Source organism: Tinamus guttatus, unplaced genomic scaffold (genome assembly GCF_059628265.1).
Source record: "Tinamus guttatus ecotype Peru unplaced genomic scaffold, ASM5962826v1 Tinamus_guttatus_pri_ptg000177l, whole genome shotgun sequence".
In the NCBI taxonomy this organism is placed as follows: Eukaryota; Metazoa; Chordata; class Aves; order Tinamiformes; family Tinamidae; genus Tinamus; species Tinamus guttatus.
The window spans coordinates 685,300-709,557 of NW_028288711.1; the positions used below are offsets into that span (position 1 = coordinate 685,300).

General features: G+C 53.5%; 1 protein-coding gene across 2 annotated transcripts in view; it reads right to left on the minus strand.

Moving 5' to 3' along the window:
- WHRN (whirlin) overlaps positions 1–24,258 on the minus strand; it is a 45,066-nt gene that overhangs the window by 20,059 nt on the left and 749 nt on the right. For both annotated transcript variants that reach the window (XM_088523291.1, XM_088523290.1), the window contains exons 2-3: positions 9,709–9,924; positions 1,574–1,699 (exon numbers count right to left, since the gene is read on the minus strand). In XM_088523291.1, coding sequence (XP_088379417.1) covers positions 1,574–1,699; positions 9,709–9,924 — 342 coding nt within the window. The remainder of the gene's footprint in view (positions 1–1,573; positions 1,700–9,708; positions 9,925–24,258) is intronic.

Genomic DNA, 24,258 nt, shown 5'->3' on the forward strand with positions numbered 1-24,258 from the left:
CAAGGAGACGCCCAACAAATACCTCCCTCTTTCTCCTTTGCCTGTAACAGGAGTCCTGGGGGTCTCAGTGCCCATGTTACAATTTATTTGTTCCAAAGCAACTTGGGGAATAGGATTGTGTCTGTCCCAGTCCAAGCTCTCCACGAGAGCAGCCCTCTCCAGCCTACCAGTCCTGACAGGTTAGCACACTGATTTTGCGTGGCCACAGGGCAAAGGCTTAGCCCTAAACGCTCTAGGGTTGGTCCGGGAAGAGACGTGTCACATCACAGCATGGCGAGGCCAACAGAGCCGCCGGCCCTCAGCGACGAGCAGCCCCGCGCTACTGCGATGAATCGAGAGAACCCAAGGAGAGTAACAGTCACCAAGGCTTCACCGACATGAGGAGCAGAGGAAGGCAACGCCGAGGAAACCTCCTCCGAGCCCGCAGGACTGCACTGCCACAGAAGCACAAGGTGCACAGGGTGTTTGCAAGGAGCTGGGTCACTTGGAGAGGAGGGAAACCTTCAAAGAGAGTCTCTGAGCTGTGAAGTCAAACACTACAGCCTGGCCCTGCATCTCTAACGTGCCTCATCTACCAGCAGCATCGAGACACTCCGCAGAGTCCAGTGGCTCCCCTTTCAACTTCTTTTGGTAGCGAGTGCTTGAGGACATACAAAACCTTAATTCCCCCAAGGTTCCTTCTGACAAGGCCAAGATCCTAGGACTTTTCATGCTGTTTGAGACCTGGCACTAGGGGCAGGGGAGCGCAGAGCCACGTGTGTGCATGTCCACATGATGGGGCCTTCAGCACGGGAAGGAGAAGCAGGTCCCGCTTTACAAGAGGCGCCCAGCAAAAGCGCAGCCAGCCTAGGACCAGGAGGGGAATTCCTGCGGAGCGGAATTCCTGCTTCCACGGTGGGCCCCAGAGCAGCCTTCCCGAAAGCCCTGAGCACGGAGCTTGCTGTGGCTCCCAGCCACACTAGGTGAGGCTGCAGGGGGACAAGCTCTGCTCTAGCCCGCAGGGTGCCCCTGCATCTTCTGCCTGTTCAGGGACAGCTCCTCGAACGCCTGCACTGCCGGAGAAAGTCCGTGTGGCCGCCCAATGCCTCCCTGCAGGCAGGAGCTCCCCGTGCAAAACTCGGCTGCTGCCAACTCTGTCCGCAATGGTCACGGATTTGAGACGCAGCAGGAGGGCCCAGGACAGGAGCTCTAATAGAAAACTCTGCCCTGCCAGTGCAGGGAGGTGACAGTGACTTTTTCTCTTCACCTGCCTTGCTTGGGCTGCAGCCTCACACATCTACACTGAGCACAATCCCAGGCTCTCTGCAAGGCTGAGAAATGAGGTGTAGGAGCGGCTAAAGCAGGTACAACTTACTCCACAGTTTATAAGGCTGCACTTCCTCCTACACAGCAGCCCTGCTCCCTTGCTTGGTCTCCAAAACAGCTGAAAAGCTTGCTCAGAAACCGAACGTTTACCCCTCTGCTGAGAGCCCTGCGTCGAGGGGCAGAACCGCAGCCCCTGTGTAGCAACACGGCCTTGCCCTGCACCCGCCGTGCGCGATGCCACCCCAGGCCACTCCGGGGCCACTCTTACCTTTAGGCCGGTGCTCTCCGCTTCCGAGCCTTTGTCCACGCCAGTGATGTAGATGCCCAGGGAATACTCTGCCCCTCCTCTGATCATGAGGCCCAGGGACTTCCCTTCATTCAGGACCAGATTCACCTGCAGAGGAGGAGGAGGAGGAAGAGTGATTTAGGTGGCACCTGAGAGCTGCACGGCAGCAGCCTCATCTTCAAGGCTTCTGACAACAGCCACGATTCAGAGGGCCAAGCAAGGTGGAAAACCTGGTCATGTTGGTAAGACATGGAAGACAGTCTCACTGAGTGGAGAACGCGGAAAAGGAGAGAAAGGAGGCAGAATGACATCAGGCCCTGGCGGCAAATCCAGGAGCAAAGCACTGGCTGGAAGGGATGTCAGTAGAGGCAGAAGGATAAGGAGGTGATGCCCGGATCCCAGCCCACGCTTCAGTCCTTGTCCAGGAACGATCTCATGCACACAAGGACTGAAGGACGGTCCTCGTACCCTTGCCAGGGCCACCGAGCACCACGTTGCTGCTCTCACAAACAGCTCCCGGCTGCTGCTGGAAGAGACTCAGGAACCCCCCTGCACCCAGGGCAGAGGATGCCCTGTCCTCCCCACACCTCGGCACTAGCTCACACCAAACCAGGACTCACCACTCAGCCACTCCAGTGCTCCTCAGAGCTGCCTGTGACCGAGAGGCACCCTCTGCGCACCCCGTGCCTCATTAGCTCTAATTAACAAGGCTAAGACAAGTTTTCCAGCGGGCCTGCCCCCAAGGGCCAGCACATACCGCAACAGATGTGCAGGATTTGCCACAGCCCTTGGGCAGGTGAACGCGCCGGCCGCTTCCCCGCGCGCCGGCTGCGGGTTTGCTGAGCTCTTGGCCAGCTCCTCGTGGGCCTCCCTCCACGCCGGGGGCTGGCGGCCTCGCAAAGCTCGGGCGAGAATTCCGAGCGGATGAGCCGGCCGGCACAGAGCTCCCCGGAGGACTCAGGTTAAAACGGCCTTTGTTCAGTCTCTGCATGACGTTTTCTAAATGAAAAGCTCTGTGGGTTTTTTTTTGATTTTGCTCCCAAGTTTTAAGTAATTTGGAAGAAAGTAGACAGCAGGAATAAAAATGAATGAGAAAGAACCTCACAAATCAGAATGCATTTCCCACTGACAGAAACAACTAGGACCAGGCTGTTTCTAAATGGCTTTTAGAGTTAAATTCTTCACCCCAATCAAATCAAATGCTTGTGCACTTCCTGGGATGGGAAATCATTCCCAGCTCCAGGCCACTAACCTTGACTAGCGGTTAATTGTCCCCTGCTGCCTTGGAGAACACTGCATCCCGCTGGGAACCCAGCCCAGCTCCAAGGGATTTGGTGCTGCAGCAGACTGGAAATCTACCTAGGGACTGTTTACTGCAAAATTTTGTGCTTTGAGAAACGGGTGCCAAAGCAACACCTGCTCTTCTGTACCGGTGTCGCAGCTGCCTGACCGCCCTCGGCATGGGGCTGCCCCATCGCTCGCAGCCCTGTCGCTCCACAGGCCGCTCCGGAGTGCCCGGCCCCGCGCCTGGGCGGGATGGAGGCTCCCGGCCCTGACGCCCAGGCCAAGCTGTGCAGGCACCGGCCAGGAGCTGGGCACGTGCGACGGGACCAGCCTGCTGCTCCTATGGGTTCCCATCACCATGGTTTTATTTTGTCCCCCACAGCAGAAGTGCTGTCCCAGGGCCCACTAGGCACAGCTCCAAGCACAGCTGCTTTCCCAGGCCAAATGCTTCAGCTGACCAGAGCAGGTTTGCAAACAGAGGACTGGAGCTTTGGGGTGAACCTTGTCCCAAAAGAGGGCATTTTGGTGGCAGCTTTACTATATGTTTTCTCCTTCCTCAATTCACGACCTGTTCTGCTGGCAACCCAAGATCTGAGCTAGAACCTGACACGTCACAGGGACTTGCATTAGAGGGAGCTCCCAAATCCAGCACCCGAACAGGCACGGAGCAAGGGAAGGTGTCAGGAACAGCCACCAGCCAGGAGCAACGGCCAGACAGGGCAGTGCCCCGAGGGCCACGTCCTCCCGGTTAGCAGTGGCGAAGATGCTGTGCAGCCGCCGCCTGCTCCCCTCTCCCATAACCTTCTCCCAGCCCCAGGCTGCTCCCTCATCTAGGGCACAGGAGCATTTGGAAGACCAGGGCCACAAGTTTAATTTCAGCTTTAACACTGAAACATCTGCCTCCTCCAATAGCAATAAATGAAGGGGAAAAAAAGCCATAATCAATAAAGCATTTGCTCTGAGTTGATTCTCGCACAGAATTTCTTTTCTCTGGATTTATAAAATTACCTGTTGACAGATTCAATTTTACTGTTCGAAAAAGCACTTTCAGACCCAAATTGCTCTGCCTCGGAAGGATTCAGCACACAGCTGTATGAGTGCTGGAAATGTTTCATCCGTGCCAACAGCTATTTCCATGACATTACAGCTAACACACAAAAACCCGTCACTTAAGGAGGCGCCCAGGAGCCGTGTCCTCCTGCGCAGCAGGGAAGCCCCGCTGGCTCCTGCCTGGACATCACGCAAAGGCTTGAGCAAAAGCCCCCAGGACTCACAGCCAACCGCCAACCCGCTCCCGCGGTCACAGCTCGAGGGCAGCTGGATCCATCGGAGCTGCCTCAACGTCAACCACCTTGCAGGGCCCCAGGGAGCGGGGGCTCCCACGACACATTCCTGCACATGATGAACAGCCCCAACACGGCACTGTCAGAGCAGGCTACCCGGCAAGGGCCATGGGGGTTGTGCCTCTTCACGCTGCAAAGGCCAGTACAATTTAAAGGAAAGAAATGCTTCCTTTTGTCTCCTGCATCTCTTATCCTTCATGCTCAAGTAGTCACCATTAGCTTCTGAAAAACACCAAAGTCACACAATTGCTATCAGAGACAACAAGTTTTTCCCTTTTATTTTTTTTGCAATAAATATATCTGCTTGGGAATAGAGAATTGCCTGGAGGCAGAGAGACATTTACACTAACTCCTCTTCTTTGCCTGCATTTTCTTTCTTCTGGCACGAAAGCCTTGAGGAATAACCAGCCCCCCTGGCAATCAGCACATCAGAGCAACTATTCAGCTGCTGAAATGGTGCTTCTCAAAGAATTAGCAGCTGCCCTTCATCCTCCTCTCAGCTCAGCAGCACCTCAGAGTTGTTGCTGGCTGCTGGTTTCCAAAGAGCTTCTAACAGAACGAGCTGTTGATCCCAGAAGGACATCAGTGACAATTTACAGCACTAATGCCCCTGGCTCTTGTGGAAGTGGGGAGGACTTAAGCCTGGAGAGATCACAGAAATTAAAGTGCTCTAAAGCATGAGGGGAGCACCACAAACAGCCCGGATCTTTCCAGAATGAAGGCAGAGGCCCTTGGGAGGGTTGTGCTGGGGATTGGGACTTGCTGCTGCTCTGCCCACCCTGACCCAAGAACATTTCCCCGCAGTCTGCACCAGTGCAAGCCCCTCGTTCCACACAACTGGCCTCATTGCTGGCCGCCTGCGGGGCGCTGGGCGCCAGCTCTGCCCACCTACAGCAGCCCCCGGGCCCTGCTGCACTTGTGGCCAAGGGCAAGTCTGGTGGGACAGCGCTGGTGGATGCGGCCACCTCTCAATGTGCCCCAGAACCTGGAAATGGAGAACCTCCCTCTAAACACTGGTAATACAGAGCCTAAGATGCAGCATTACCCACAGGAAAAAACCAACAAAACAAACAAATAAAAGCACCAAAACCCCACAGCTCTACAAGGGGAAGCTGATAGAGCAGCATGGCAAAACTCAGCTCAAGCAAGCCTGGTTCTCATTTGGCTGGGGAGAGCATCAGGACCTGCAGCACACCCTGTCCACCCATGAGTGCACAGGCCCCAGCAGGTCCCTCTTCCCTCTGTGCCTTTTAATTCTCACAGATCTTCTTGTACCCTTGCATTAGATGCCCTTCTTACTAGGTAACATCTACACTGAGTAGCTGACCCAAATCTCAGCCTTGACTGTCGGCTTGTCTGTGTAGTCTGACACAAGCTTGGTGCAATCTAGTTTTTGTCAAGAAAAAAAATAAATAAGTAAATAAAAGGGAAGATAAAGCCTGTGGAGAACTGACAGTCCACAAGCAACTTCCCAAAACCCCCGAAGGACTTCTCCCATAGAGGACTGCAAAGAAATGCCTGTGTCCATTCACACAGGAATGTGCTACAGCTCCAGGGCCAAGGCTGGGGCTCTGCGCTGGGAGTCCAGGCTGGAGCAGAGCCACACGAGGAGGCCGGAGCCCTTCCAGAGGGAGGCTGCCTGCGCGGCCGCCTGCACACAGCCCACGCCTCGGGGCACCCACGCACAGCCCCGCGCAGGGCCCTCCTCGGACAGGCCCGCGGCACTGGGCTCCACGTCAGGCTGTTTTGGTAACGAACGCTTCTGCCTCCAGGTGAGCAAACTCGTTAAACTGCTGCACAACAGCACAGGGAACATCCTGTGCAGAACAGTTGTGCCGCAGGGAAAGGGAGCTAGATGGGGATATTCTCTATTCCCTGATGATGTAGGATGCCTCCAGCAACCTTGCATTTGACCTTGCAAAGCTGGAAACACCACCTGAACTACAGCGGCATCACAGATTTACTGACCTGTAAGAAAGCATTGATAAACCTGCTAGTTTACATTGCTTCTGGCTAGGGCTAAAGTCTGAGCTCTCACCACGGCGCTTTTGCAAATGGTGCTTTCATACACAGCGTCTGTTCGAAAGCTTTTTGCATCTGTATTCCAGGACATTCAGATTGATTAGAAATAGGAAGGAGAGAGGAAAGAGCCTAATCCCCAGCCCTTCTCTTGGAATGCAAAGCCATCTCCCTGAGGCAGCATCTGTCAGTTCTGGTTACTTGGGCTTAGTTAACCATCGATATGTTGCATTTATTTGCATGGTATTTGTGAACAGAAAAAAAATGTATAACAGATGTATATATGTGTATATACATATATACACACACACATGTAAATCTAAAGGCAATGCTCGCAGTGTTTTGGGGCCTGTTCTCACCTCTCCATGTGCACAACAAACCAGGGCAAAGCGACTCGGCTACGTCACCCTCCGAAGCGCGTGGCAAGACAAACAACACTTGCAGTCACACTAAAATTTCACAGTCACCCCTACAAAATCCCTAGGACATGGCAAGCTCTCCCTAACTCCCCGATAGGTTTGTTGATCCCTGTGGGGCTTGCTTTCGGGACCAGATGGCCAAGCAAGGCACTTTTGGATAAAGTGTGTCTGCGTGGCCTTGATCAGCTAAAAGCTGGGGCTTGCAGCAGGTTGCTGCTGCTGGGTGCACAGGGACTCGGCAGCTCAAGTGCTTGCAGTGCGTGTGCCAAAGCTTGCCCGCTGGCTCAAGCGGGCTGGCGTGTGCGGAGGAGCTGCTTTTGGAGGGGTCACAGAGCAGAGCAAGCTTAGGTGCCAGCAGCACTAAGAACCATCGCTCGAAGCACTTGGGAGCCTCTGAGCACGCAGGCTGGGGAGAAGAGGCAGCGTGTCCACATTAGCAAGGACGGGGGCCCTCTCCGAGGGCAAGGAGAGGGTCTCTGGGCAGTGCCAAGAGCCGCTCTGCAGCGCAGTGGGGGACACGCAGCTCATCTGGTAGGAGAGAGTAAGTCTGGAAGAGCAGAGGGAAGGCAGGAGCCACCAGCAGAGCTGCGCGGGCATCCCGGGAATGGAGCGGCACACGGCTAACAGCTTCCATTAAGAGCATGGTACACAGCCACCATGGCCACAGGGCGGGAGGGGACAGCAGGCAACGACGGCGCTCACTTGCCACGCAGAAGTCGTGCCAGGGAAAGGTTGAATACTCACATGATGCCAACGCTGCCCTCCACAGCAGATCTTGGCACGTGCATTTCTTTACGCTTCAAACATTTCCTGCAGGCATAAGGGACTTTTCCCAGATTAACAGGCCCTTAACCCTCAGCTCTGGGATCAAAGCATAATCCTCTGTTGTAAGTCCAAGGGTTGCTTCTTTGCCCAGCCATGGGAAGGGGGCACTGGGAATGGAAGAACGAACTTTGGGAAGTGCCAGGTGGGGAGTGAAGCCCCTCACTGCCCAGCTGAGCAGAATTGCTCCTGAAACCAGCAGGACTGGAGCTGGCAGCAGCATCAAAGTCCAGGCATCGCACTCAGAGCTGGCAGATGCCCCCAGCGCCTCTGCAAAGGGAGGCATCACTGCAGGGGGACCCGAGCAGCCCAGCCTGGCCCGAGGGCAGCCCCTCTGCCGCCAGCTCCTGCGCGCTTGGCACTGCCAGGGCGAGGGGCAGCCGGGGCCCTCGGTGCCGGCAGCCTGCGCCGCGCGGGGCTGCGAGCCGCTCCTAGAGCCAGGCAGAGCATCAGCGCCGCACGCAGCGGGTTGGAGCTGGGGCCTCCGGCACCTCCGGAGTGAGGGGGGCAGCAGCGGCCAAGCCTTGCACGGATGTTCTTTGAAGTCTACAACAGCCTTCATTCAGCTTGGATTCATTCCCTTCCCAAGCAAATTAAACTACACTAATTGAGGTAGCTTAAATTCTGGACGAGCATGCCCACGTCCACATTGTGCTTTACTTGCCAAGTTTACTTGAATCATTTTCCTGCATATCCCCTGGGAGACAGCCCTGGGGAGCTGAGGGAGCAGGAGCAGCACAGAGGAAGGTGCTCTGGCTGATGATGACTGGCCCACACAGTAGCCAAGCTAGCCAGGGATGGCCGCAGCACCTGTAATCACATCTCCCCAGGGAACGAGGGGAAGGGCATGTCTGGCTATAGCACCCAGAGGGGACTCAGCACGGGGCTGCACATGACTGGAAGCTGCTAATCATTTCCCAAAACGAACAAGGGAAATGACGTGCAGAGAAACACCTCCTACCTGGAGCTTCAGAGAGTCCCCGCCAGCTCTGCAGGGGCTGCATCAAGGTGACACGGAGCAGCGGGGGCAGGGGACACAGGCAAGCCAGCGGCAGCTGCTTTTCTCTTCTTCTTAAAGTAGAAATAACAGGCCCTTCTCCCTTGTGGCCAACATGAATATTTCATCAGCAAACTGCCTTATGTTGCAATGGATTTTCCCTCTCTGGCTGAGGTAGGAGAACCCAGCTTACAGATCCCTCCACAGCCTTAGCAGGTGGCCCAAGGGCATTTTGGGCACAAAACCAAAGTGCTGGGGGCAGCCAGAGAGATCTGAGGATAACAGATCAGAAAGGTGTCAAAGCTCCAGGCAACTCAGCACCATGGGAAGCCCATGCCCAGCTCTCATATGTCAGTACTTGAATATCCCCTGAACACTGGTGAGGCAACACCCTACCCCGCTTCCACAGGACAAACAGCCTCCCTATCTGTTACTGCTGACATAGAGGAGTGTCTGCCCCTCCTGCCCATGTCTCACCACAAGGCAGAACAGCAATCCTGTTCCTCAGCAGCTACAACAAATCTTTTTTTTTTTTTTTTTTTTTCTCCTGGGGATAAGAAGCCTGAAGGAGAAGAAACACTAAATCCCTAGAACCAGATAACGTAGCTTGAACCTGTCCTCTGCTGACTCACTTATAACATGGCCTGTTTCAGAGGAGGGTAGATTTACAGCAAGAGGACTGCAAATTAAGTGTTAAAAGTCTTAAGAGCTGTTTTGAGTTTGACTGGTGTTTCCAATAGCACCTTCACTGCCAGACATGCCTCCATCTCGATGATCTCTTGTCTCCAGCTCAGGGAGGACGATGGACTCCTGTCCTGTCCTGGGGGCTCCCATTCCCTAGGAGTCACTGCTAAGGTTCTTGCACGCTCATCTTCTACTTACACTAAACAGGAATGAACTGACTCATCCTGCATCTCAGGCATCCTCCATGGAGATGGAGCCAGAGAGAGAGACCCTGGGAGAAAACTGAGGTGTTGGAGAGCCATAAGGACGAAGCAGGATGAATCAAGGAGGCTGGAAGACTCTCCACTGTCATGTGTTTTGAGCAATCACTGCACTAACACAGAGCAAGGCTAACGTTGCTCACGGCTTGGGCAGTGCTGGGCTCTGCCCAGAGCGCAGCGTATCACGAAGGAGGAGCAGCCTCCTGAGGGAGAGGTACGGGGAGCGAAGAGGACAGGCCCTTACCTGGCTACCAGGCAACGCAGGCCCACAGTTGTGCCCTCCACTCACCTTTTTCTCATCTCCCTCTTGCAGGAGCTGGAGGTGGCTCCTCTTCTCGCTGTCCTTGCGGAGGGAGCTGTTCTGGTGGTGCAGCAGGCCCAGTGGTGGGGACACACTCCGGCCCTGGGGGTCCACCCATGTGTAGATGTGGTTGGTGACATATCCCCCAGGGATGCGGCCCACCGAATGCACCGACAGGTTCAGCTTCTTGCAGCCTTTCAGCACCTGCAGGACAAGGCAAGGAGAGAAGGGAGTTAGCGCTGGAGGAGGACGGAGGCCAGTTCTGCCTTAGGACTCCAGGGCAATGTCCTTCCTTGGGGCTAGAAGATCTCGGGCTGCTCAGCAAACACCTCCGGAACAAGCGGGCTACACAAAGCGAGGGAAAGATGTGAAATTTCTCTCTCTTCTAAACAGAAAGAGCACAAGGGGAAGTGGCAGGCACTAACACAAAACCTACCCTCTCCCCATCAGCCAGGGAAGGAGAAGAGCAACCCAGACTAGGCGGGTGACAAGGTGGCCAAGGGACACTCCAGTGTGAACGGCCTCTCCTGATGGAGCAGGGATGGGGATGGATGCCGGGGCTCCCCATGGCTCAGCCCTGGCCATTGGCAAGGCAGGTGACAACGCTCGCAGAAATACAGCTCCCACTGACATGTCACTGCACGTGCAGCCTCTCCAGCACAAGGAGTCAGTTAACGAGCACAGTAATTAACAAAAATATGCATATATTTAAAAATGCATGCACCAAGATGACCTTGAGACGGAGAAGCATTGGCAATTACTCTTCAGCCTCTCTAGCATGCACTGAGAGAAGCTGACATAGGTCATACACATAGTAAAATTAAATTAACTTTAAAGTATTCTCCCTGGGGACAGCTCCACATGCTGATCCTGTTTCAGGCCTCAGGAACATCAGTTCTTGGATGTGCCCTCAAAGAGAGACAGTTTTGGATTTTTTATACACGTCCTTTTGATGAGCTGCTCCTGCAAGGTCTCCTCTCCTCACTGAGCAGTGGCTGCAGATTTGTCACTTCCTACCAAGGTCATTTGGCCTGGAGAGCTTAGGTGAAGGCTGTGAAACCAACAGCCGCATCAGGAGAAGGGGAAAGACTTTTAATCTCCTGGGCTGCTCTCCACCTTCGCTCCTCAGGCCCCTCAGCGTACGGACGAGGTTTCTCACCCATCCTATAGTGCCAGTGCGGAGCACACCCTACGAGCTGGTACACAACATGCCGCAGAAACAACTCCTTTCTCCATTCATCCACACAGGAGCCATCTCTATGAAATGCTCTTTTACACCTCTGTTTACTTCTCCAGGCACCAGGGTAGGCAAACAGCCCTGTCACATCTCTAGCTAGGGCTGCAGCTCCAAGAGCACAAGCCAGTAAGGAGGGAACCAGTGATCTGACCAAACCCACCGGGTTTCCGAGCCACATCCTTGGGGGTGCTGCGTCCAGCCCTCCCTCAGCTGTGGACGCGTGGGGCCACCCTCTCTGCCGCTTGCTCTCCCACCCTTTTTCCACCCCAAACGAAGGGGCAGATTCCCTGAAAAATGTGTAAATCCATCCTGGGCACTCCTCACATGCTCCTACGGAGCCTCCAAGCCAGTGGCTGAGTATTGGTGTAATTTAAGGAGCAAGGAAAACCCTGAGAGTGGAGGCTGGGACGAGAGCGCACACAGGGCCCTGCCCAGCTGCTCCCCGCGCCCACCGCCATCACCTAGAGGGTCTCCTCGGGACCTTGGGAGCGGCGTCGGGACTCCCGGTCCTCCCTCCTCGGAGCATCCTGGTCAGCGAAGGGGAAGAGCTGCAGAGAGACATTGGGGCTCTTATCACCTCGGGGAGACCCGATGCCGAGCGAGCCCTCACAGGGCTCCAGCAGGAACAGCCCGAGGCCTCTCAAGAGGCAAAGGGAAGTTTCCAGCGATAAGAACCCAGAGTTTTACAGAGGACTTTTTATGCCCCCCCCCTGCATCTCCCCTGACTGGGCTGCTGGGAGCTGGGCTGGCAGCCAGCAGGGAGACGTGTTACACATGAGGGTGGCAGCAGTGGGCAGGTGGCAGAGCCGCTGCCGGCCCCGAGGCAGTGGGGCGCCGTGCCCGCCGGGCGGCCCTGCAGGGCGCTCCCGGACGCGGTGCAGCGGGGCGCGCGCCTCCTCACTCCCCTCGCCGGGAGCGCTGGCCGGGCACTGCTTTGTGGAGCCTTTTATGCCTCTTTTCCCGAGGCATCGCAGGGACTCGCTAAGTGAAGCGGTCTGCTGCTCCGCACTGCATTTCTCCAGGATCATCCCCAACCTCTAAACGAGGGCATAGCGTAGGCCCAGTGTGGCCCCTTCCCTCAGGACACAGCTCCTCCATCACCCCTGCATTGCCAAGAAGGGAAACAGACCATCAGGAGCCCGACCTCCAGAGCATCAACAGAAGGGTGACAAAACACAGCCGCACTGCCCCAGCTGACTGCCTCGCAGGCGCTGCTGCGGCTCGGGCAGGTGACAGAGCCACGGGTCCCACGGGAACAGAGCCCCGGGCTGGGCAGCACCACCACGGACGGCTGCTCGAGCTCCCCATGGCTGCGCTGCGCGGGCAGGATCTGCCTGATGGCCCAGTGCACCCGAAACCTCTGCTGCTCCATCCACGAGACCGCGGGCCAGAAGGAACGGCTGCTGTCTCTGCGGACAGGAGCTGTGGAGCAAAGCAGACGTCAGAGCAGACTTTCCATGCTACTGCCCAGAGAAACGGAGCCAAGTTCTCCTGAGCCGGTGGAGACACCTCCCAGGGCAAAGTCCCACCCGTGCTCGGCATCCCCATCGGCTCGAGCAGCCTTTCAGCAGTGCAAGTTGCAATTTGGGAGCTGCCAGCACAGAGGCCACCCTCCCAAGGGCCCCGCTGGGCTGTCCCGAGCTAGGAGGCAGCACAAGCCTCGCTGGCAGGCGGCCCTGTTTCAGTGCTTGGGTTGTGCCTGCTCCGGCAATAGCTACAATTCGTTAAGAGAAAAGAAGGAAAAGATCTTGGTCTTGTAATTTCATTGTTGCCTTTTCCCCATCTAAACAGCCCCTTCTAATGGGATCCCAGTGTGCTTTCTGCCTGAACACTGATGAAGGAGCTGCACAGACATGAGGCCCCCGGATCTTTGCCTTCCACTAACCAAATCCTCCCGTCTCAGCTTTCACAAACAACTGGCTGCTCAGCCCAAGCTGCAGCCCTAGGCGAGCAAGCTGATCACCAGAGGCAGAGATAAACCAGCCTCTCTTACCTCCACCATGTGTCTTGAAAACACCCTGTTGCCTGAACTGGATCTTTATTGCAAGAAAAGTAACATTTGCCAGCTAACAACACTAACACTCGATAAAACCTTCTCCCCAACCTCAAGGACCATCTGTCAGGTTCTTTCCTGGAAAATGCAAAGCAGCCTCTTTTTTAAGGCACAGAGTTGCTCCGAGATCCCTGTTTCCCAAATCTAACACTGGTACCTGTGGGAGCGCCCAGCAGAGCTCAGGCATCGAGAGCAAGGTCAGGGAGAGCGGATCCTCCTGCAGGAGCCACGTACCAAAACCTTCACGTGGAGAAACTCCGCAGGACGCAGGCCGTGTCTTTTGGAGAGCTGTGGGATGATCACAGGTGAGGGAAAACGGTGGCACCTACAAAGCACTTGCCTTACCCCGAGGCACGGTGGCACCAGCCATGCGGCTGCGCAAAGGCAACCCGGTTACACCGGCCTCAGCAGCCAGAGATGCTTCAATTTGGAAAGGCGTTTTTGTTTGTATAGGTTTGTTTTTATTTATTTTAAAGATGGTGGTTTGGCTGGAAATGCATCTTCACTCTTGACACAACAAGACACACGCTAGGCAACATGTGGATTATTAGAGAACAACCCAACAAGTGGCATTCTGCACCAGAACTGCCACAACGGCACAGCTGAGCAGAGGTTAAGGCCAGGTTTTACCAGCTCAGGGGACAAATCCTGCTTTTACTGCAAGTAGAAATCACCTTTAAATCACACTTTAAACCCTCCAAGAAGCACATTTGAGTCGAACTAGCATCCTGATTGAAGGAGCCCAGCAGGAGGCTGAGGAGCACCAGGCTGGCTCAGCACCGCCTGGATTCTCCCACTGGCCACCTGAGTCTTGGCAAAGCCACAAAAAAGGCAGCACAAACCGTTTCTCTGACATGACCATCAGAATCTGCTTTGCTCAAACATTCCAGCTCCCCGGAAGGTTTTGTTCTTTTGGCAGGCGCTCGGGATCCAAACAAAAGCTCACGTGGCTGGGAGCGGAGACGAACGGGAAGCAATGTTTTCCCTTGGAACACATCCTCCAGGGAAGCACAGCAGGCATGGGAATGACATCTAGCACAGGTCTGGGAAACGACCGCATACACCCACGCTAGCTACACGGGGCCTTCTCTTGGCTCAGGGCTGCACAGTTCTGAGGGACCAGCGAGCCGAACGCGAGAAGCTTCCGCACCACGTCCAGAGTGGGGAACCGCTGGCCAGGTTCCAGGGAGCAGGGAATCATCCCTCCCCTGCAGGGCTTTGGAGGGAAATCCCCCAGCACCCTGGGACACGAAGGGCAGGGCACACTCAGCAGCCCTGTCCCACATCACCCCGGCAGCTCTGCTCGCTCACATTTCTAATCAGGCTTCTTGAGAGCTTGTGGAGTCAGAAGAGACCTAGACTGATTTGATACCCCAAAGAAAAAGTTTGTAAGTAATTTTCTCATCCACTGAGCATGATTACCCAGCATCTTTGGGAAGTTAACAGCATAAGACAAGACATAATGACTTTCTCCTGCCAGCTGTTTCCCTGGCAGTTATGAAGTGCTAAGGGAGAAGGTTTCAGCATGAAGGATGCTCTAGCCCCAGCTCTGGCTCCTGTGAGGAATCCAAGAGACCACCATCATGAAGCTTTTGCCATAAATGTCTTAAAAGCAGCTTGGTCTTGTCGATTTTGTTGTGCTAGTACTGGGACACTGCACAGATTGAATCAGACCTTTAGAACTGGCTGCTAAGGCAATGAGGTGCTGCCTGCTGCAGTCCTAACCCAGGGCCAGGACCTTCAGCCCTCTCCTCATCCTCCTCTCTCCCCCATTCCAAATGAAGCAAGGGCAGGCCTGGATGCCTCCGAGCTGGGAAAACTCTACGAGTAAGCTGGAGGCTTGCAAAGTGCCCTGCTCTGCTTCAGCCTGTGGCTGCAAGGTGCTAGAGTGCCCGAAGGAAACAAGCTCAGAATGAAACTCAAGGTTCAAGTCTTGCTTCTAACCAAAGCAAGTGCTTGGAGCGCAGAGGTGCTGCAGAAATGAAAATCATTCATAGCCATCAAAGCAGGGCAAGAGGAAGGGCTGAGGGGCTGAGCAGGACAGGCAGCAGCACCAGGAGCCACATTGAACCCGCAGGGATGTGCCCGTGCTAGGGATGGGGACCACTGTGTTATGGGCATACAGGGGGCTTGCAAACTAAGGGCACAGGCCTAAGCTGCTCAGCCCCCAAAGAGGAGGTGGCCAATGCCAGGGCGCTGGAGGACACAGCAAGAGACACCGTCACTCACAGGGGACAGCTCTGCTGGCCTTGGTGCCCTCCTCGGTGGGGGCAGCCGGCTGTGTTCCCTGTAGATGCAGGGCCGAGTCCTGCCCTCCCCGGAGCCTGGGGCCACCCATCTTCATGGTGGCACACAGAGCCCAAACGCAGCCTCTGCATGGGGTTCTCTCCTTGCTGTTTCATTTTCAGTTTAACTTCCCAGGGCCCAGGAGAAAGGACCAGCTGGCTACGTGGGCCTCAGAGGCATTAACTAAGCACAAAGCAGGAACCGCACAAGCGGCCACCTCAACACGTGGCCACTGCCAGCACGCAGGCATCGCGGCACGCAGGGACCCCCTCCACGGCACAGGGCAGGATCCCTGTGCCAGCTCTTCCTCTTGAGCCTCCAGCCAGCAGCAGGAACTAACTTCCAGCCCTACCTCCTTGGCTTTCCCCTACTGTACATCCACTCCTGCCTCTGGGAATATGTTTGCAGAGGGCCCAAAACTCACCTGAGTGAGGGGTTTTGGCCGGGTGCATCGGCTCGTGGTGAAAAGAGGTTTAAGGCAGCTTTCCCCCACAACAGCCTCCTCTCTCAGAAGCCTCCAGGCCGCCTGGCTGCATGCCTGGCAGCCCAGCTAACGCTTTAACACCTAACGCGTCCTCTCCAGGCAGCGAGCTCTCCAAGGAAGTTAGTTACTCAATGGACAGGCTGAACCTAAGTCATTTGCACAGGACCATTAAATAAAATAATTCCGCCTCCTTAATCTCCTGCACACAAGCCGGATGCAGACCACGTCTCAGACCGTTCCCAGGAGCTGTGAGGCACTGCTCCGTGCTGCTGGGCTCCACTCCACACTCAGATCCACTCAGCTTTGCCCCATCCAAAACGTTTGCACGTGGAGATCACGGCAGCAAAGGTTTGACGCCAGCACCGGAGCACACAGGCACACCTAGTAGAAGAAAAGCTTAGGGAACAAATTCAAGTGAGTGTGGGGAGCACTGCCAAAACACTTAGCTGGGAAACAGCCACTGATTGCCTAGAAGTATTATTAGAAGCAGCAAGCGGTAGCAAGAAGGGCAGATTGATTGCATAAGGCCACTGCTCCTCTGACACTACATTATTTAATTATCCATCAAGTCCTTCAAGAGCAAAGCAATTGCTCAAAATAGGCAAAAAAAAAAAAAAAAAAAAGCATGCACACACACCCCCCCCCTCTTCTGTGCCCACACAAGGAAATACCTTTAAAAAAAAAGAGGGGTGAGAATCACACTTTTGCCCAACAATTGCTACCCCCCAGAATCACAACTCACCCACACATCAGGGAATGGGGTGCTTTGGAGCTTGTACACAGCACAGCCTCTACAGAGGCCACCTTCCCAAAACTCCTCTTGCCCATCACGTCCCACATTACCAGCAGCAGTTTTCCTCTTCTATAATCTTCCCCCTCGTTCTTTCTGCTTTTCAAAGGAGCCAAAAGGTGGAAGGCTGCCCCAAAACCATCTCCCAGGCCTTCCAAAATTCCCTCGCAGGAACGCAGTTGTTAGAAATCAATGAGAATTAATCATCGGCGCTCTTCGGGCTGCCTGAAGAAAACCTGCATCCTGCGCGGATGCAGCCCACTCACCCTCACTGCTAATGAGGTGAGCAGTCCAGTCCGGTCGTTCTGTCGGGGCAGCTCGCAGCTTGACACACGGGGCATTAACCACGAGCCGTGTCCCCCCTCGCTGCCGCTTCCCTCCGCCGGCACGAGGCTCTGCAGAGCGCTTGGCTTCGCAGGCTGCTCACCTAAGAGGCAACTGGGCGCTCGCTCGTTTGTGAGCTGCAAAGGTCAGTGGGCAGGGGACCATTCATTCAATTCTCACACAATTTTGCACCAATAAGTACTTTTTTGCCCCTAGAAGTAACACACAGACTTGGTAAAGCTGTGAAGGTGAGAAGGGCACAGATACCGCAGCAGGGAGGAAGAGGGAGCTTGCACAGCATGTTTCAGAGCCTCGGGGGGAACAATTTGCAGGAGTTTGTCTAATCACTGTTCCCTGTGCTGCCTTGCAACATTCCCATCAGATCCAGATTAGATCTTAGCCCTGCGGACCCAGTCAAGATGAGCAAAACTGCCCCAGTGCCAACAGGGAAGAGGCAGCTGCTGCTCCGCAGGCGGTGAGGGCAGAACAGCCAGACCTCTCCCAGCAGTGAGTTTGAGGTTCCCTGGCTAACGGGTCCCTCTGCGGGCGGGAAGGCTGGAACAGGGTGGAAGGGCTCTCCGGGCTCGGATCGCAGCCGGGCAAGCTCTGTGGGGCAGCACAGGCAGGCGTGTCACGGGCAGGGATGGCTCTGGAGACGGGTCCTTGCAGGCTGGCCAGGCCACAGCGCTGCTGGCAGGAGCTGCCAGCCAGCTCAGAGCGTCATCCAGTCCTTACAGGCCGCAGACCTCACCGAGAGCAGCAGGGCCACGTCCTAGCGGCTCCGATGGGCCTGCTCTTGGTGGGGCAGTATTCCCCCTGCAAGGGGGTGCTCTGCCAAGGAGGACATAAAGCAGCGTTTTGCCTTACAGCCTTGAGACTGTTGCTGTAAAGGAGATGTCCTGGACAAAGAGCATCCCCTTTGTGTCCTGGACAGAGACCAGGGAACAGCTCCCGCACAGAAGATCCGACAGATCCATCCGGGAGCACACGTGGCCAGGGAGTGCAGGAATGGAAAAAAACAGTACAAGACAGAGAGGAGATGTGAAAAGTGAAAGAGCGCAAGTGAGATTCCCAGGGGGAGCGGAGGCTGCAGATGGAGAGCAGGACAGGAGCGAGGGCAGTGGGGCAGCTCGGGGGTGGGAGACAGGCAGCACGGGGCCTTCTTGCCCTCAGAGACACGAGGGAGCGACAGGAGGCGAAGGCGAGCCAGGCCCTCCTCTCCCAAGGCAAAGGTGACAACAGCTTGGCTTTCAAATAGCAGCACTTATGCAAATACATGCAAATGGCTGCATAATCACAGGGACGGTGCACATTAAGGTCTGAGGCACTGGGAGGCCCATGTCCCTTTCACCTGGGAATGCCAAGGGAAATCTTAGCTCCCCTCCTCTCGAGGCGATGGCTGCAACACCTCCGGTGCAACGTGCCCAACACATCGCTCACACAAGTTTTACAACAGCAAAATATGCCAGATGGTTTTATTTTAATGCAAGCCTGGAAATCTGTTCTGTGCTTTCTGGAAAAAAAAAAAAAGAAAGAAAAAAAAAAAAAAACAACCTAGATCAAAACCACAATTGTTTTTTCCCTTCTTTCCTCTTATCCCTCCACATCAATCACAGGACTGAAAAAAGGCAAGAAATGAGACCCACCAGGACATGCAGACTGTACTTATTGTCTGCCCATGGCCGGGTACTTGATGAAGAACAAACTTGGAAAGAATCAGTGGGGAAAAAATGAGCAAGGTGCTTGAAACGCCCAGCAACACCCATGTGGTGCCCGCAATGACCAGAGGCGCTTCCAGCCTTCTCTGCCCACAAGCCCCGTCCTGGGAGTTCCACACACACCGTTCCCGAGCCTCAGCCACAAGGACCTGGCAGGAAAAGAGACCCAATGGGCCCTGCAAGCCCCTGTCTCACCTCTGCCTACCCTGTGCTTGATGGTCAGTAACAGGGAAAATTCACAGGGCACTGGGAATTTTCTAAGAAACTAAGCTGAATGATTTTAGCAGATGTGTTGTCAGTTCAGGTGAGAGGATTTGGAAAACAGCAATTCTGCAAGGAGACATGGCATTGAGGGAAGGTGTCAAAAAAATCCATAATCTTCCCTGCTGACAGAAGCAGTGAGTGAAGATATTTTAACCCCCAGCAATGTTGCACTATCACTTCTGTTTCCTTCTGACAGACACCGGGAGGAAGGAGGCTTTTATCCTTTGGGCTCCCTTATCAATTGCTCTACTGAGGCAGAAATATTTCTTTAGAAGGAGCTCAGTGAATAACGTATTTCTACTCCAGAGCACAAAGATGCCGTAAGGATGCAGGCACTGATGAACAAGCCATTATCAACACCAACAGGAAGCAGCCACCTCCACTTTGAAGGATTTAGTTTCAACAGAGATGACAGAGAAAGAATGATAAGAGTATTGTCACTCCTGCATTACAATGCGAGGCAAGGAGAGATTAAAGACCTTATTTTAACCTTTCACATCAGTATAATGTCATTTGATTTCATTATAGACGATTCTGATTTGGAGACATAACGAAGGGAAACGGTTGATGAGGTAACTTGCCTGCTGCTGTATGGGAAATCAGCAGCAAATACAGCCCGGTCCTGCTCCAACGCAACAGCGAGACCCTCCTCTCCCCAGGGCCCGGGAGCTGCTCTCTGCACGCGCAAGGTCACCCCACTGCCCAAGTTACGGATGGCTTTAATCCAGCTGGCTCAGCTTAGCTGCCCGTGACCACCAACCGTCGCTCGCAGCCCAGCAGCCCGACCTTCAGTATCAGGTTAGGATCAGCACTCGTGCCTGGCCCAAAGGGACCGCGACATCGGATCCGCCCCTGAAACCAAGAACGTCACCAGCCAGATCTATGCCCTGCCGCCCCGGACAGCCCTTCCCCATTTACATTTAAAGCTAATTTTAAATGTCAATGCCTCCCTGTGCGAGAGTGTCGAGAGTCCCCCAGAGGGAGATCCTGGAGCCATCGCACTTCCCACTGGCACCCTGCAGGCTCAGGGAGGGGGAGACATTTCTAAGCTCTACATCAGTCAGTCATTTCTAAAATACAGAGATAAGCAAACAGGCATTTAAATGCATAAGTCTGGTAGCTTTTGGGAAGCAGGAGACCTGTATCTCAATTACGCTCTCCTTCATCCTAACCATGAGTATGCATGACAGCCCTCAACCTCCAGGGCTTGGAGGATTAAAAAAAAAACAACTGAAAAATAATAATAATAAAAAACCCACCAAGCTGCATTTGTTTCTACTGTTAGAAGCGCGTGCACGCGACGGTGCTTACCAACCATGGCAAAGCCACAATCTCAGATAAGGATAATCAATTAATTGGGCAACGAGAAGAAACAATGAAACAAGGTTTGCTTTCCTGCAAGCTGTCTGCAAGGTAGAATTGTTCTAAAAATGCTGCCAAGGTTCGGAGCAGCTCTCACGTCTCTTACATCTCTTCTGTTATTTCGCAGTGGTCTCTTAGCAATATCACAAGAGCCCAGAGTACAAGCAGCTTGAAACCTTTCTGCCTCATCTGAAATATTGCAGTCACTTAAGAGATCGCTTGGTTTGCTCTCAGGAGCCCCCAGATGAACAGAACATTAAGATAATTAAAAGCAGATTGCATTATTATTATTTTAATGCCTGGTTGACACTGTCAGAGTGGGAGAGGCGGGTTTGGAGCAAGGAAAAGCCTCTGGCTCCAGCAGAGAAGCGGCGCGAGCAGAGACGGTGCCGGCGGCAGAGCGCAGCCCGCGGGGAGCTCGGGGCTCACGGTGTTGTGCTGAACCCCGGCCTCCTTCCCTTCCCAGGAACCCATCTGCCTTCTCACTGGCTTCCTCCTGACCCCATCGTGGCAGCAGCAAAACCCCGCCACGTCCTTTCAAAGCCCCTCAAAGGGGGCAGAAACAGCACCCACAAATAAAACTAATCCAGTTCCTTCAGAATGGATACGGTGCGAGGCCATCGACTCTGCCGAGGTTACCCCAGACCCACACTAAGATGGACAGAATAATCGCACCACGACAGATGCACATAAGTCAGCAGTTCTGATGATTTTGATGAATTTATTTGGGATTCAATCGCTTGAATAGAAAGATGTGGCAGGCCAAAGGGTCTGGCAACACTCATCAGCCCAGCTCTTCCAAGGCTGAGTGTCACTCATTAAGCCAAATCCTCATTTGTTATAGCTCAGGACAGATCCATCAGTTATCACACTCTCACTTCTCTCCCTTTCCTTCCTCTCCCCAAACCATTTAAAGGGCACAAAAACCTACTAGGAAGCAGCAAAATTAAGTGGGAGGGGGCAAAGAGGAAAAAGACTGTGGATATTAAAAGCAAGCATCTGAGTAGAAGAAAAGCACATCCCTGTGTCATGTTCTGATAGTCCAGAACAGCAAATACTTTCATTTTAACTGCTCTGCACAAAATATTATAGCTTATCAATACATTCAACACTACAGCTATACTAACAAACCTGCAGAGAGGCTGATCAAAGTAAAGTGAGTTCTAAAAATACAAGAGACAATACAAGCTTCTTCACTTAAACCATAATTTAAATTACAATGATCTTTTGCTAAATTGCACTCCTGAATGCTGGAATGATCGAGCTATAATTGTAATGGAGTCATTTAATTTTGATTTGGATGAAACACAGAGAGCATGAAGCAGACAAGGCATAAAACTCCACTGCTCACATAAAGGTTAAGAAGCTGATCATTAAGTGAATTGATTTGCAGTGCTTAGGTAATCTCATCAGTTAATTCAGAATTCCACCTTTTATCTAATTTACACTAAAATATCTTCAGGTCCCATTGCACTGGTCACAGGACACCAATACATTTTCAGGAGGAACAGTGTGCAACTCATGACTTGTGCCTTCGTCACCTGGCACAGCAGCAGTTTCACTGGGCACCGCAGTTCCGCACTTGCTGTATTAAAGCTCAAAACGATGCTTGGAAATAGGAGACAGAAACTGCCTCTTACCCACCGAGCCCCACTTCCCTCTTCCAATTAATTCCTGGAAAAAATCTGCTGCTCCTGCACAGCCTGATACAAAACATAACTTGGTTGCTTTCTTCTTGTGTGCAAGAGGGATGCAGCAACTGGCTTCAGAGTTAAGAGATTTCACAAATGGGTTAAGACAACATGTTTATCTACTGCTCTGTTTGAATGGCCTCATCATCTAATTCCTAGCTCAACATCTCAGGGCAGACAAACACAAAGTTGATTTCTAGCTCAATAAATAACTTTTGTCGCACTTCGAGAGGAACGTGCTTTGGAGCAGGACAACCCTGGGAGGACTAAAGGAGACTTCCCGACCTCCGCAGTCATTTTATGCCCTGATGAACAAGCTCTGACAACTTCTCTCACTGCAACGCACTCTGTGTATTCTGTCACAGAGAGAGGCTGTCACAGAGGGACCGTGTTTTGCTGCAGGACACTTGAGACGGAAGCACGGACTGGAAATTGGGTTCTTTCAGAGCTGTGTGGCATTGCACACACTGGAGCCAGAGTCATCGCAGCTGCTGGCGGAGCGGCCACCAAACCTGCTGATGAAGGGGCCAATGTTTGGGGAAACTGGGCTATAGAGCCACTGGTTTGTAGTGAGAAAGCTCCTCTCCGCTCACCTTTTGCAAGCAATAATCTTAACCTTCCTAGGAAGAAAAGAAGAAGAGATTACTCTGTATTTGGTCCTGACTACTGTGTACACATAAATTCCTGTGAATGACCCCAGCTCTGGTGCAAGTTTAAGAAAAATAGTGATGTACTAAAGAGATTTACAGACCTCAGTGAGATCTGCTTAGGTGCTTCCTACCACCACTAAGTGGGTCATGCAACTCTTCCTAGAACCAGGAGAGCACAAGAGTTCTAGAAGATGTCAGTACAGCCAGGCACAAGACAAAACTGTTTTTTAAAATTCAGCTCACAAGCAGAAAGTGTCCAAGCCTCTCTTTCATGTCAAGATCACATCAGCAAAATACAGCTCTTGTTGCAGAACAACCTCTTGGCAAACTGCACCATACAGGAATTATTTTTCTGCAGGAAGTACTTAGCTTTACACAGCATCAGTAACAGTCTACAAGACATCACATATGTTGCATTAGAGAACAAACCGAAACAGTTATTACATGAATTACCCAGCAGAGCACTTTGAATCAGTGGCAGTCATGAGCAGAACGGACCATTTTTGACACCTGGTTTCTACCTATCCCAAGGCAGCAGAACAAATGCACTTTTGGGAACCTTCAGGGCACAAAAAAACCACAAGCCAGCTTCCAAAACTTGCACTCTTGTTTGTTGTATCAATAAGAACAAAAATGCAGAAATTAAATTCTGTAAATCCTTCCTTTGGTCTCAAAATTACTCAGGACTGATTTGCAGCCTGGAGGATAAGCCATTGCCTGAGGAACAGATTTAAAGACTGCGTGGGGAACATGTAAGGCACTGTTTAAAGCCACCAAGATTAATGTGCTCCTAGGAGAAGGCTTTGCAGGAAGGGGGCTGCAAACAGAAGGGGTTTTGCTTATCATGACAGAATTCAAGCACAAACACCTGCACGAGAGCCCTGTCACCCCCAGAGAGCAGCTCTCCACATGCTGCCGATGCAGCGGGGCTGGCTGTGCCAGGAGACGACTCTGAGCTGAGCCCGGCAATTCGGCAAGAAGCCGCTTCTCTGAGCCAGCAGGAAAGCGCCCAGGGGGCTCCAGCAGGGGCCCGGGCACAGATCAGCAAGCTTTGGGTGGAAAACAGCTCCGTTTGGAGCTTCCCCCTTACACAAAAGCCTTTGTGGCTAACAGCTCTGCTGTTAGTTAGCGCAGCGTATTTCTGAGGCATTTGGAAACACAGTGCATGCAAACACTAACAGGGAGCCAGGGGCACGTCTCTGTTCTCCTCACTCTGACCCTCTCCGAAGGGCCCCAGGATCCACTCCCACTCTGGCACAGCTAGCAGGGACGGCTGCTCTGCACCTCCACAGCACCGGGGACAGCGACAGCGTCTCGTGCTCGAAAAAACATGCCAGGATCAGACAGATTTCCAACTTCTGTAAGTCTTCTGGACCGAAAAGACACCACAAGCAGTACAGCCGCGTGTTATGGAAATGTTGCAAGTGGAAAATAAACACGCTGCCACATTTCAGAGTTGCAGTGAGGAGGGGAAAAGAAATATTATTTGGCTCCGAAGGGACGAACCTACCACTCAATGCCAGATGCAGCCCACGTTGTGCCTGCACTGGTAGCGGGAGCCCTTATTAAGGCCACTGAAAGTTGCCGGCTCGGGCCCGACGGGTCCAGCGCGACGCAAGGGCAGCCCCCCCAGGACCCACAGGGCTGCGGGACACCAGGGCTCCCGCAGCCCCCTGCCC